Source organism: Triticum aestivum, chromosome 6A, assembly GCF_018294505.1.
Source record: "Triticum aestivum cultivar Chinese Spring chromosome 6A, IWGSC CS RefSeq v2.1, whole genome shotgun sequence".
Classification (NCBI taxonomy): Eukaryota; Viridiplantae; Streptophyta; class Magnoliopsida; order Poales; family Poaceae; genus Triticum; species Triticum aestivum.
In genome coordinates, this window is record NC_057809.1 from 3747718 (window position 1) to 3762295 (window position 14578).

General features: G+C 43.0%; 1 protein-coding gene across 3 annotated transcripts; it reads left to right on the forward strand.

Annotated features, from left to right (window-relative positions):
- The first annotated feature begins 578 nt into the window (after positions 1-578).
- On the forward strand, positions 579-4879 carry LOC123131581 (uncharacterized). Of its 3 annotated transcripts, XM_044551234.1 has the most exons (5): positions 579-1065; positions 1742-1898; positions 2034-3199; positions 3967-4023; positions 4540-4879. In XM_044551234.1, exons 2-5 carry the CDS (start codon positions 1864-1866, stop codon positions 4551-4553), a joined length of 1272 nt encoding a protein of 423 aa, XP_044407169.1. In that variant the 5' UTR covers positions 579-1065; positions 1742-1863; the 3' UTR covers positions 4554-4879. The 3 variants fall into 3 exon arrangements, with proteins under 3 accessions (XP_044407169.1, XP_044407168.1, XP_044407170.1); XM_044551233.1 differs by having other exon boundaries at positions 3967-4879; XM_044551235.1 differs by lacking the exons at positions 3967-4023; positions 4540-4879 and adding an exon at positions 3392-3960.
- The last annotated feature ends 9699 nt before the right edge of the window (positions 4880-14578 follow it).

Consider the following 14578-nt stretch of genomic DNA (forward strand, 5'->3'; position numbering starts at 1 on the left):
CACGCAGCAGTGGTCGTCGGAACCAGCCCCCGCACGGGATCCCTCCGTCTCCCGCGCCCGTCCGCCATCGCCCGGCTCCGGCGAGCTCCGGCCTTCCCTCCGTCTCCCGCGCCCGTCCGCCATCGCCCGGCTCCGGCGAGCTCCGGCCTTCTTCTCTCCGCACCGCTTTTCCTTGTCCCTTCTTCTCTCCCTCGCCTCCTTGTCTCCCCTCTGCCCAATAGTCGTGGATGCCATGAACCCGCCCGGGAAGCCGCGCTCCGGCCTTCCTCGTCGTCACCGGCGATCCTCGCCACGCCGCCCGCCTCCGGATCCGCCTCCCCAGCCCCTACCGCGCACGGATCCGGCCCCTGCAAGCTCCAGCCGCTGCCGCCGTTCTGCATCGCGCTGCCGTGCCACCGCGTTGACCCGACCCTAATTAATAACGAATCGTTTTTCACTTATCCATGGACTGCGGGTCAAATACTAAAAAGCACACGGACCTTTATGCAAAAACGCCGACGACGTACGGGCAAAAGCACTCCGTGCTTTATTAGTAGGGAAAGACTAGGAAGGGCAAAAAAGGAAAAAGGAAGGCAGAAAAAGAAACAGAGTCAACACTCTGTCCTCCAGTCTCAGCCCGTGTGCCTCTTCCCGACCGCATACCGCACCGCCGGCGTCCGCCGCCCCCGTCCCGCCGGCACCGCATTCCGTCCGCCCGCCCGCCCGCCGGCGTCTCCCCAGCCTCCATAGATCGCATCTGCCCCGACCTCCCTCCGCGCTCCGCCGTTCAAACCTACCCCTGGCTAGCTCCTCCCGGCGACCGACGACGGCGCTCCGGCACGGCTCCTCCGGGAGGAACGGCGAGCGCCCCTAAACCGACCCAGTTTCGGTCTGGTCTGCATTCCTGGGTGATTCTCCTCGTCCCTTCGCCATTAGGAGGAACCCTAGCTCACCATCGCGTAAGGGGATCTCGGACCGCCCAAGTACGAGCCGCCGCCACTCCTCGCCGCTGGAAGACTCGGGCCTGCTCCGGGAGGTCCTCCTCCGCCTCGCTCCACAGCCACCCTCCCTCGTCTGAAGTACAAGGTAGTTTGTGGATTTGGGATCTGACTTCTCCCGGTAGGATCAGTCAAACACTGAATGAACACTTATATGTAGAGGGCTTGCTCTTGTTCAGTTTAAAGCACATATTTTTCTGCTCGCAGAGGTCTTTGTTTGCTGTGGCTGCTGGCATGGTCGACGCTGGTTCCATCTCGTACATTGTTGTAGGATTCATATAGCTGTGCGATTCGCTAGCTTATCTATACTACTCCCTCTCTTCACTTTTATAAGACCTTGAAGACATTTCAGACAATGTACAAAACAGCCCATTTTGAGTTGTCTGAAATGACTTACAAAAGTGAACGGAGAGAGTATTATTATTATATGCCCTAATATCTGTAGCAAGTGGTCAAATTTAGCAGTTTAGATAGTGATGTTGATGCTGCCTGTGAATTGGCAATGCTATTCAACTGCTGCTTGCCTACCTAGCGCCAGCGCCATTTCCATGTCCAGCATTTATCATGTAGTATATGATGATGAGCAAAGTGAAGCCTAGTATTGCTGCTGCACAAATAGATTGCTTGTCACTTTGCTACCTGAAATAGAGTCTCGGTTCCATTCGGACACTTTTTTGACTCTTTATTTATTAGCTGTCCGTGTGTAAGAAAAATAAACAAAGCTCGAAGTATGATATTTTGTTTCTGTTTCATGCTCTTTGTAGCTGACGGATTGGGCTGGTCTAGCTTACAGACAGTCTGTATACTAACTCAGCTCAGCTCTCCCTTCATTCTTGCCTCAAAAAAAGAAGAGAAGGTGCACAAGAGAAGGTGCTGTGGTAACTAGATGATGTATCCTGCTGAGGTTCCCCAAGGCCAAGGGTAAGCTTCCCCATCCATTTCCTCTCCCTCTTCCTTTTTTGCGCACTACACTACTTTGTGTATGTGTGTTTGATTCTGGCAACTGCCCTGATTTGCATATGTGTGTTTATTGATCAGATTTCTTTTTTGTGCCAGGGCCTGTCCCATTCCCAGCTCGCCGCGTGTGGACGGAAGGAGGCTGCGGCGTTTCGTGGTCAAAGGTGCCGGCTCCGTGTCCAAGGTGCTCGGTGACGACAACCTCCTAATCGAGATCCTCGTCCGTCTCCCTCCGAAGCCGTCCTCCCTGCCCCGCGCGTCTGCCGTATGCAAGCGCTGGGGCAGCATCCTCTCTGACCCCGTGTTCCACAAACGCTTCCGCAAGCACCACCGGAAGCCTCCTCTGCTCGGCTTCTTCCAAGGGTACGCTAACCGCTTTGCTCCCATCATGGACTCGCCCGACCGCATCCCTGCCGCTCGCTTCTCCCTGCCCAAGAGCAGCACGCCCTACAAAGAGCACGCAGAATACATGGGCTGCCGCCATGGCCTCGCTGTCGTAATCAACAAGCATGAGCGGAATACCGTCGTGTGGGACCCCCTCACCGGCCAACAGCGCAGCGTGGCTTTTCCACTGTGGGTGGATGATGCCTTTATGGGGTGTTTTTGTACCTGGCACGGCACGGTGTTATGCGCTGATGCCGAAGATGGGCATGTTCACGGAGATTGCTTCTCGAGCCCGTTTAAATTGGTTCTGGTCTATGGGGGTGGATACAATACGAAGGCATTTTGTTCTGTCTATGACTCGGTGTCTGGTGTTTGGGGAGATGTTTCCTCGACCGCGATAAGAAATGAAATTTCTGCGTCAAGGCCCAGCATCCTAGTTGGGAATGCACTTTGCTGGTTGATTTCTGGAGGTGATATCCTTGTGTTTGATATCGAAATTCAGAGCTTTGATGTGATCGAGAAGCCGGCAGAGTACCATGTTGACGACAGGTGTTTTCAGCTCTTACGGATGGAGGACGGTGGACTTGGCCTCGCTGTTTTGTCAGGACTGGTTGTCCAATTATGGGAGAGAAAATTTAACTGTGATGGTGTTGTTGGATGGGTGTTGCTGCAGAAAACTATTCCACTGGAGGGGATGCTTCCAAGGGGAATGAATTATGTACTTTTCGTGGGGTATGATGAGGACACAAATGTGATTGTTCTCACTACGATGATTGGCAACTTCATGGTCCAACTTGACTCCATGCAAATCAAACGTATTGGTAAAAGAAAAAACATGTGGCACAACACCTTTTATCCCTACACGAATTTCTATACTGCAGGTTATACCCCCTATCTACATTGTACAAGCAAAAAAGTCCAATTAGTTTGTTTCACTCGTATTCATTCCAGTTACTTTCGATACATGATTGCCGTAACATTGTTCCCTTGATTACGGATTGAACGATATATAAGAATACATTATGTTGTTTGTTTCTTTGTTGGTATGGTGATCTAATTTCTTATTATTACAGGGCTCCATTAAAGCTAGAACAGGAATACAAATATTGCTTTGGTGCCTGGCCATTGCTAAAGGCTAGATACAATTATGTGCTTGTAATGATCTTTTCATCAGAGGGTTTCTAAAAAATGGAAAGCTGCAGTAAGAGATAGTGAAAGCATCTAAAATAATTAAGCAATTGGAACATCTGGAGGCGGCTTAAAGCTTGTTATATATGTTTTCTTATTCACTATTTTTCCTTGCAAGATTAAAATTTACCTTGATCGATCTTGATAAAATCTTCAATTCATAATACCATGTGCTCTAGTTTTTGTCGAAGAGTAGCACTAGTTCATTAATTTCACGTAATACTATCTAATGCTTGTTTTGGAACTCTGGTTTCTCAATCCGTGCATATGTTGTTCTGACCTTATGGTCATAACTTGTACAAAGCTCACTCAACAATAATTCTGGATGATTTCTTTCTCTGCACATGTAATTTTTTTTACCTTTCTTCTTTGGACCTGGCGATAGATGTGGCTTCATTTACTATCCTTGATTCAACTTCTCTTTGAGTTTTCATATGGTTTGGGCTTCTTTTGCTTGTAGGCAGGGGAGTTGGGCGGAAAGGGGCGGCTAATGTGTTATCTTGGTCAAACAACTTAGGTAATTTTCCCTTTTCATATATCTTTTTTTTCGTGGTTACCCAATTTATAAGATGGTGCATAGTCTATGCTTACATTTTCAAGATGCACACACTTGGGTAGAGATACCAGACATTTTCCCTTTGTACTTGAGCCTCACATATAGCTTGGCACACAAAAGTAAATCTGGAATGAGCTGACAATCTTGGAAGTTCAATTTTGTTTTGCCTCGAGAAGATAGGCGGTGAGTGACCAATCTCGTAGTTTCTACTGCGATCGTATGTAGGTAGTTATATAGCAAGAATCTTGAAAACACGTCATCGTATTGGTGCCAGTACAAACTAAGTGTTCCCTTATTGTTGTTCTCAGTTTGTAGTATTAGCTTGTGTACTGGGATGATTCAGCTATGGATATTTTTTTTTGTATAATCTGCACTACGGCTAAGTTAATGCTTTTTTTGGGGACCATACAAAATTTGTTCCGCTGTGAGAGAGCATTATAAATTTGTTTCACTGTGATGACATTGATTGTTCTGCAGGTATTAAGAGTTAAATTCGGGTTGCTGAGACACCGCCATGGCTAGTTGGCGTAGGGAAGTTCTTCAATTTTGCTTAGATGCAGCCATGGCTAGTTGTTGTAGTGAAGTTCTTCTATTTTGTATGGTGTGGTCGACGCTTAAACTGTCCTGCTATGTAGTCTGTTGGATCATCTGATATCTACGCTGTGGCATGTGGTGTGGTCGATGCTGAGATGTCTCCTCTATGTAGTCTGTAGGTTGTTCTACTTTTAGGTACCGCGGGCTGTGAAGTGAACCTATCAGGTTTAATCATCTGAACTCTTATAAATATTAGTATCTACGATCAGCAGACATCAGTCAATTTGCGTGCCTGATTAGTGACTCGTGGAATTGGTTCGGCTAATGCTTTGCTCTGTGATGCGAGGTACTAGCAAGGTGGATGGACAATGAGCAGTAGGCTCTGGCATTTTACAGAGTTTCTTTGTGAAGTCCCTAACTCTGAGTCTTGCTAGTGATCTACTCCCTCCGTCCCAAAATATAAGAACGTTTTTAAGACTAGCATAGTGTCAAAAACGTTCTTATATTCCGGGAGAGAGGGAGTAATTGTGATAATGCTGCTCACATCACCACTTGCAGCAGAGGCAGACAATGCCTGTATATGCTCTGTTTTACTGCCTAGCTAGAGCCCCAGTTGTATATGCCCAGTTGCTAGTGGTCTAACTGATGTTTCCCTAGTTGGGTGAGACTGACTTGGCCCTTTCTTGGAGACAAATCAGAAAAATGTTGTCAGTTTTTGTTTGAACTTCAAAGAGTTTTGTGGCTTGGCTCTTAATCAAAAGAGTGTTGTGAGTTTTTGTTTGGCTGGAGAAAAAATTACTGTTTTTTTTGTTAAATGCTAGTCCTATTTTGGATCTGCCATGGAGATTTTTATTGTCCTGAATTACACTGAAGATGTTTTTCAGATCTTGGCCTTGCCGTTCGCGGCACTCGCCCATCAAAGTCAGTTATCCAGGAAAAAGCAAAAGATCACTGCAGCCATGGCGACTGCCAACCGGTGACTGCAAGAGTGCCAACTGGGGACTGTCATGTCAGATATATAAAGGAACAAAAAGTGGTTCTGAAAGTCAAGTTATTTGGTCAATCAATGTTCAAAATAGGATTTATAAATCGACAAAATTGAAAGAAACATGGGGAGGTGGTGGGTAATTTTGAGAAATATAATTTGTGTAAAAACAACTCCTTGAAATATTACAAGAAAGTGTAGTAAAATAAAAAAAAGTAGAAAACTTCAAAAAATAAGGATATTCATGATTTTTTTCTTTCAAAGTCAGGCATCACAAAATAAAAAATGGAAAGAAAATATTTATGCTTTACCAAACACTAGTTGAGTGCCCGTGCGTTGCCACGGACCATCAAATTTGATTATTGCTCACAACACTGGGTTTGCACGTCAATCTGCATGCCTGGTCAATGATCACCACCTTCAGTGAGCACCATGATGATGGCCACCAACCACTCCCCCATGCCATCCATAGTTCCATGGGTACTATTGGAATCCTATTCAGAGCATTGGGTTTGAATGGAGTGGTTGCAGCCTTTCGATAAATCAAACCAACATTGACCGAACCCAAAGAGGATTAGCGAACTTATCAATTTACCAGTACAATCAAGTGTAGTGAAAGCATGATTCAGACCAAAATAAAGCTTTTAATTATACCAACTGTTGAGCTAACTTAGGTTTAGGGAAGATCAGAACACACGAGGATGAAAAGAAATTTGGAAGTAGATAGGGAAGAACAGGAGAGTTCCGAGAAGGGGCGGGTGGGATTGAAAATTACTCTCTTCGTTCCTAAACATAATTCTTTTTAGAGATTTCAATATGGGCTACATGCGAAGAAAAATGAATGAATCTACACTCTAAAATACGTCTATATACATCCGTATGTAGTCTATATTGAAATCTCTAGAAAGACATATTTAGGAACGGAGGAAGTATATTTCAGTATGAACGATTTGCTAGCACATTAAATAACCCACACACACGCCCACGCCCCCCCCACACACAAGCACATGTACAACTCCCACACGATTCTAATTCTGACGTCTAAAACACATTGGTCTAGCCCATCCCCTCTTCATCTTTAGTATGCACTTTGTCGGTCCTGACAGTGACTGACCTGCAGACACAAGAAAAATGAATCACAATTAATACTATTTGTACAGGAATGAGGAAGAAAGGATATAGTATAACTTTTTCCATAACAAAAGTACATAACCCAAAATAGAAAAGCTGAAACATGTGAAAGGATGTAAGAGAAAAGAAAACTATTCCAATTAAAGGACAACTGTAGAATTCTTAGAATGCAAAAGTTAATTATACAAGAAGAAATATATCCTAGATTGAGCTAAATCTGGTGTATGGAATTAAACACAAAGCAAAAACATAGAGCTCCCTATGAACATTTGATTTTTTTAAAAGGGACACAGTAACTGTTAAGTGCTTACGGCTTTAGAGAATGAAATGTCCAAGTCAAACAACTACTCACCAGTCACACCTCAGAGTGAAAAGGTAATTCATCAAAGGAAATCCGAAGGAAGTGTCACAAAGTGTGATAGAAATTGAAACCTTGAACTGCCACCCATTTAATAATGCAAGTGGAGAACTCGAACATGCACTAACTTGGCTTTTCCACTCATTAATAGACCCTGTCAATAGAAGTGTGAATCTTTATTAAAGCATTTCTGCTTAATCAAGCCTCATTATCATCAATACGAGAAACTAAGCCTTCTGTATGATGTTTGAGAAACTACAAAGAATAAATGATTTTTTTACTCAAATGCATAAAATGGCGAGCCTAAACACTAACGTCCAAATTTATCAAATTTCATGAAGAAAAGTTAGTTTTTCTTAGAATTTTTTTTAGTTTGTCAATTAAATGAAGTCATTGTTGGAGTGCTTAGTCAGACAATGGCAATTTGGAGATTAAGGAGCTACAGTGGAGTATTACAGTTTTTGCAGAAAAAAATTCCATCAATGATGAAACCATGGTTTTGGTTCGATTGCTATCAACAAGAGCGCATTCGTACACGGATCACTCGAGATCGAATAATTATCTTCTGAAGCAACAAATGTAATGCTTCAAGAAACCAAGACCTTCTCTTATACGTGCCAGTCCATAGAAAGATGGTACCAATCTGTAGAAAATTACCAGATAGATGCATACAAAACACAGAAACATTGACTACTATGGATTTTCATGATCGACAAAAGATAAGTAACACTACAATTTCCACCTATGTACCTAGATCTCATGGAAGCAACAAATTTGCAAGGCATCTAATTCGACCAGTTTAATTGAAAACTCTAATACCATCAGTGGAGGAGCAAAGTAATACTCACAGGTTGAGTAGCACAGTGCGTTTCTGACAACGGCGTGAGCATCAACGTCTAGTGCCACTGATCAACCAACACAGAGATGGCGCATAAGATGAGGAGATGGGAGATCAGTGTCAGCAGGAGAGATCATCAGAACAGTGTTGTTGTACATAGGGGCAGCGCGAGCAGCAAGGAAAAAGTCATGCAAGCAGGCTATGCTGCGCTTGAGAGACTGGAGAAACCATGGAAGCACCTTAGCAAAATGTGAAGTGGGACGCCGCCCGACTGGAAGCTTTGTTTCAAGATGCATGAAACCAAACTCCGTCCCTTGATAGAAATTCAAGCAGAACAAAATATAGGTCACATAAAGAAAAAATAAAGCATAGTTAAACACAACTCTGATGTATTCACTTAAAATAGGGTGATGATGATCTAAAGAAAACAACGATCATCAAGGATGTCTCACCTTGAAACACCCTGCTGAATTAAGGTTTGTTCTAAAATAAACAACTAAAAGATATAAAATATTTAAAGCATTACAGTGACATGGTGTTTTGTTTTTCTTCACAAACTAACATGATCAGGATCGCGCATCATGGACAAACAAACATTCCTCATGTTTTTCTTTTTTTGCTTTCAATTCACTGAAGGAAAGTAAACACCCGGTGTTGTGTGTGACTCGCCCACACCCAAGGGGAAGACAGGTCCATGAGCTCTGACCACCCACAACCAGACTGCATGATCCAGCGTAAAGGCACTGCTTGCTGCTACCTCGGCTCCCCAACCATCACAACGGCATGTTTGCGTCGACTTGCACACAAAACCACGTCTCTACTAGCTGCAACATAACCGTGTCTTCCTATGTGGTTACCACACTCCTCTTTGATGTCCCTCCATCTCTCTCTCCTTCTCCCTCCTCTCAACTACCAGCACAAGGGACAAAGAATAGCATGGAAAACAACACTCATCAACTCTTAACTACAACCCTTAGAGGCATATCATCATAAATGTTATTTGTAAAGGAGGAGCCAAGACAACATCTCAAAAGCTTATAGACCATGAACACCATCCTGTGACAAGCCTCGGATTTCACAGGTCTGGCCTGCAACTTTACAATAGTTTTGCTAGAACTGAGTGTCATGGTCCAAATGTAGCAGTAGGACAGGAAGAAGTGGTTGAGGCCAAACCTGCACAAAACTATCCATCTTGAGCAATGAGAGACCATAGAGGTTAAGTGGCATCAGCGAGTTGACAAGGCCTCCCTGATTGCAGTGCAACCAAGAGCTCCCTGGTGATGGAGTCATCAAAACGGAGCTGTGCATCTCTAGGGGTCATCAAAACAGAGCAAAAAATCCATTTTAGTAGTAAAGAGAAAAGTTACGAAAGAAAACTTTTCACACAAAATCAGAACATGGATCCATATCAGAGCTAGAATACTTTTCACAAATAATCAGAATTGAGATCCATATCAGATCATGAAAAGTTTTCGCTGAGTCAGTACCGATAATGATATGAACCAGTTTTTTAGACTATAAGATATGAACCAGTTTATAGAAAGAAACTGCAGTAATGAAGATTAAATGTGTAAATTGCAGCAATGAACTACCAGAATCGATTAAACTGGAATTTCAAATAACATATACAGAGGCACTATAGTTCAATTACGACATAATCAGAATCGATTAAACTGGAATTTCAAATAACATATACAGAGGCACTATAGTTCAATTACGACATAATCATATTCTCACAATCCGAGCCTTTGCAATAAATATAAGACGTTTTAGGTCACTATTTACAGAGATAGTAGATTATAACCATAACAGTATGCCCTTAAAGGCCTTTTCAATTCAGAGAATACTTATTTTAAATCATTATGATTGTTCCTATGTGGACTGTACTAGTTAAACATTCATCCACTCCAACTTCATGTGAAATTTCTATAGTTCTTTGTGCACCTTCTCACGAAATAGATGGGATTTACGTGAGGTTTCATAACATGATGGATTGTTGAATTATAGATGGGATTTAGTCCCATACTAGAAGGGTCGGACGCGCTTTGCTGCGTCATTGGTGTTGTCGAGTTTCTTCAAAAAATAATCACTCTGTTTTAAAATATAAGATGTTACTTTTTTGAAAAGTTAAACCTTTTACGTTTGATCAAATTTACAGAGTCATAATCCATAATATCAAATCAAAATTTTAAATTCATCATGAAATGAATTTTCATTTTTTTTAATATTGTGGATGCCGATATTTTTGCTCTGAACTTGGTGAAATTCAAAGAAATTTGAATTTCAACAAATCCAATACCCCTTTATATTTTTGGCTGGCGGAATATTTAGTTTGGCGGGTGGGGAGATGATAGAGTGTGTTTTATTTTTATTTATAATGCGGTTATTTGGTGGGCCTTTCATGCTGTGATTTTGTGTTATCCGCTAACCAACCTATATATATGGGGGAAATTTCTGTGGTGATGGTCGCATATAGTACTATATTGTTGTTACAATGTCACATGGTGGCGCTTCTTTTTTCCAGGTGGTGGAAATTCAAAGAAAACTAGACATCAAAACCTATATATTTGAGAAAAATTAGTCATGTATTTTAATTTTTCAAAAACATTTATAAAAAAATCCCATTATGTATACAGAAAATGTAAAATGCAAATACAAAAAGTAGGCATCAAGGCATATATTTCAAAAAAACATTAATTTATTTAAAAATATTAAACATGTATAGAAAGAATGTTTCAGATGTATGCGAAAAAATGTAGGATGTGCATGGAAAGAAAGTAGGCACCAAAAGATATATTTTCAAAAAAAACATTATTGTCTGAAAAATGTTAAAAATACATTAAAAAATGTCCATCATGTATACAGAAAATGTACAATGCACATACAAAAATTAGGCATCAAAACATATATTTGAAAAGAATATTAGTCACGCATTTAAAAAATATTAAACTTGTATAAAGAGAATGTTTTAGATGTATACAAAAAATGTACAACGTGCAGGGAAAAAAGTAGCCATCAAACAAATATATTTCCAAAAAATGTTAATCATGTTTGACAATTTGTAAAACATTTATAAAAAAAGGTTTCCGATGTGCAAGGAAAATATACGTCATGCATTCAAAAAAAGGACAAAGAAAACCAAAGAGAAACGTAAATAGCATGGAAAACAACACTCATCAACTCTTAACTACAACCCTTAGAGGCATATCATCATAAATGTTGTTTGTAAAGGAGGAGCCAAGACAACATCTCAAAAGCTTATAGACCATGAACACCATCCTGTGACAAGCCTCGGATTTCACAGGTCTGGCCTGCAACTTTACAATAGTTTTGCTAGAACTGAGTGTCATGGTCCAAATGTAGCAGTAGGACAGGAAGAAGTGGTTGAGGCCAAACCTGCACAAAACTATCCATCTTGAGCAATGAGAGACCATAGAGGTTAAGTGGCATCAGCGAGTTGACAAGGCCTCCCTGATTGCAGTGCAACCAAGAGCTCCCTGGTGATGGAGTCATCAAAACGGAGCTGTGCATCTCTAGGGGTCATCAAAACAGAGCAAAATATCCATTTCAGTAGTAAAGAGAAAAGTTACGAAAGAAAACTTTTCACACAAAATCAGAACATGGATCCATATCAGAGCTAGAATACTTTTCACAAATAATCAGAATTGAGATCCATATCAGATCATGAAAAGTTTTCGCTGAGTCAGTACCGATAATGATATGAACCAGTTTTTTAGACTATAAGATATGAACCGGTTTATAGAAAGAAACTGCAGTAATGAAGATTAAATGTGTAAATTGCAGCGATGAACTATCAGAATCGATTAAACTGGAATTTCAAATAACATATACAGAGGCACTATAGTTCAATTACGACATAATCAGAATCGATTAAACTGGAATTTCAAATAACATATACAGAGGCACTATAGTTCAATTACGACATAATCAGAATCGATTAAACTGGAATTTCAAATAACATATACAGAGGCACTATAGTTCAATTACGACATAATCAGAATCGATTAAACTGGAATTTCAAATAACATATACAGAGGCACTATAGTTCAATTACGACATAATCAGAATCGATTAAACTGGAATTTCAAATAACATATACAGAGGCACTATAGTTCAATTACGACATAATCAGAATCGATTAAACTGGAATTTCAAATAACATATACAGAGGCACTATAGTTCAATTACGACATAATCAGAATCGATTAAACTGGAATTTCAAATAACATATACAGAGGCACTATAGTTCAATTACGACATAATCATATTCTCACAATCCGAGCCGAAAACAGTACTCAGTGTGATGAGAAGAAACGTTGTAGGTAGAGAGGCCAGTGAAGACACAAATCGAGGTGGGTGTGGCCAGCGATGATGTAGCAACAAGGTCGCCATGTACATAGACATCAATGAGCGATAGTGCTTAGGAGGGAGGAGGTGGCCACCACCACTCACCTTCTCCAGCTCATCATCGTCGTCATCAATATAATTGTTCTGCTGAAGCTAACCTCCGCATACAGAAATCCTTGTGTACCATCCGAGTTTGGACCTTGGATATATGCTAAGGTGCCAAGCCTAAATCATGTTAACCAGTGTCTAGATTAATCATTTTGAACTAACGTTTGCTCAAAACGAAGGAAACAACCAATGTGACATATCTTATAACTATTGAAAAGTAAGGCGATATATGGATAAACTATATTTAAGGAAGTGTTTCCCATGTTCTATATGAACAAAAAGAAATTGTCATCATTGGTCTAGTATGAGTTAAAATCGCCAAATCACAAGAACTAAAATACCATCAAAATGAACAGGGTTACATGTACCTGATCTGTAATATTTCATCGTACATAATCTTCACTTGTCTCATCTTCTTCATCAGGCAATGGGCCAATGCATTATTTCATCGTCGCTGTCGGCTGTCACAAGAGGCTAACATACAATCAGGTCTAGTATGAGTTAAACTATATTTCATCGTCGCTGTCGGCTGTCAAAAGCCTGGGGTGGCGGCGGCTGGCCCCCCTTTGCCGGCGTGAGTGAGAGGAGGAGGAGATGGGTGGGTGGCCGGTGCGGTGGTTGCTGCGGGAGAGATGGGCCGCCGTTGGGTGGTCGCGGACTCATGGGAGGGGTGCCAACAGGTAGTTCGGGATTGGGAGAGAGGTCTGGTTCTGGAGATGGAGATTGGGTCGGGAGAAGGTGGAGGACGTGGGTTCTACCCTGTTTTTGCGTCGGTTTTCGGCAGATTTTTTTTAGTGCGTGCTATTGTACGAGGGGAGGGGAGGAAAGGGCCGATGTGTATCTCGTACGTGGGCTGAGCTGGCGATTTTTGGGCTGCTGCGGGCGTGTGGCCCTCGTGCGATGCTTTTCGTTCCAAGGGAGGAGGGGATCGAAGGCTCCTTTAATAGTAGATAGAGATCATGGTTTCCCTAAAAATCATGGTTTTTTAAAAATGAAATCATCTCACAAATTTTTTTTATCTCACGGAAAAAAAGTCTTGTCCTAAGAAGACTACGGTTTTCCATAACGACTCTACCGAGGAGAAAATCAACTGACACTTGGATATTTTCCGAGAAACTTGCACATAGTCATCCGTATTTAAAGAAAAAATTCTCCGTGGTTTTTTCTGAGAATATTATTTTCTCTGAGGTACTTAAGAGCAAGAAGACTGGCTTTTTTTAAGTGCGAGTAAGAAGATTGTTTTTTTTTAGGAAAGACTTTTTTTTGAGGGGTGGCAAGAGTAAGAAGATTAGTGATAGGGCTTTTTCAAATTGACAGATTGGGCTGGGCTTGGATGGGCCAGCATTACAAGGTAGGCTAGGCTGCAACCTCACTCCACAGTTTCCCACTCTCAGGGCATCTCCAGCCGTTGGCACCCCCAGAAGGCGTTTTTTTCGCCGCTTGGGGGGCTGCCGGCGAGAATTTAAGCCTGGGACTGAAATTTCTTTCAGTCGTTGGCCCCCCAGGCACCAAGCGCAGCAGTGCCAAGCGCGGGAACGACGCGAGATGCGATCACCGGCCAGCCGTTTCCGGCCACGGCTGGGCACGCGGGTGGGTTCGCTGGAACGTCTGCAGTGCGGCGCGTCCAACAGTGGTCATTGTAGCCGCCGACGTGGGGTGTACCGACGACAGCGACGGGAGGAGCGGCGGCCGTGTTGCGGGTAGCTAGCGACCCAACGGAGCAACGAGACAGCATCAGCAGAGCACTCGGAGCACGACGGGCAGCTGTGCATGGCGGGATGAGCTCGGCATCAAGCAGAGCATCGGCCATGGCGGACGGCAGCGCTCGGTGCTCGCGGGAACGACGGTTATGGCACGAAATCAAGCGAGAGGGCGGAGGGAAACGAAGAGAAGCTCACACGGCGGGCCTGCAGGGGTGGTCAACGAGCTCGGGAAGGCACGGACGACGACATAACGATGATGACGATCTCGGTTGCCGGAGGGTGTCGAAGATGACGCCGAGGACAAAGTGGTGCTTCCCGGCTCACTTGGCGCGGTGAGGAGGAAGAGTAGGTCGAGGCGAATCTCTGGGATGCGTCGGGGAGGCGAGGCGGTGGCTGTGGCCGCAGCAGTGGACGACGACGCTCTCAGACACGCTCGGGTTCGAGCGAGCGAGCGAGAGAGAGAGAGCAGAGGAGAGGGAAGAGAGAGCTGC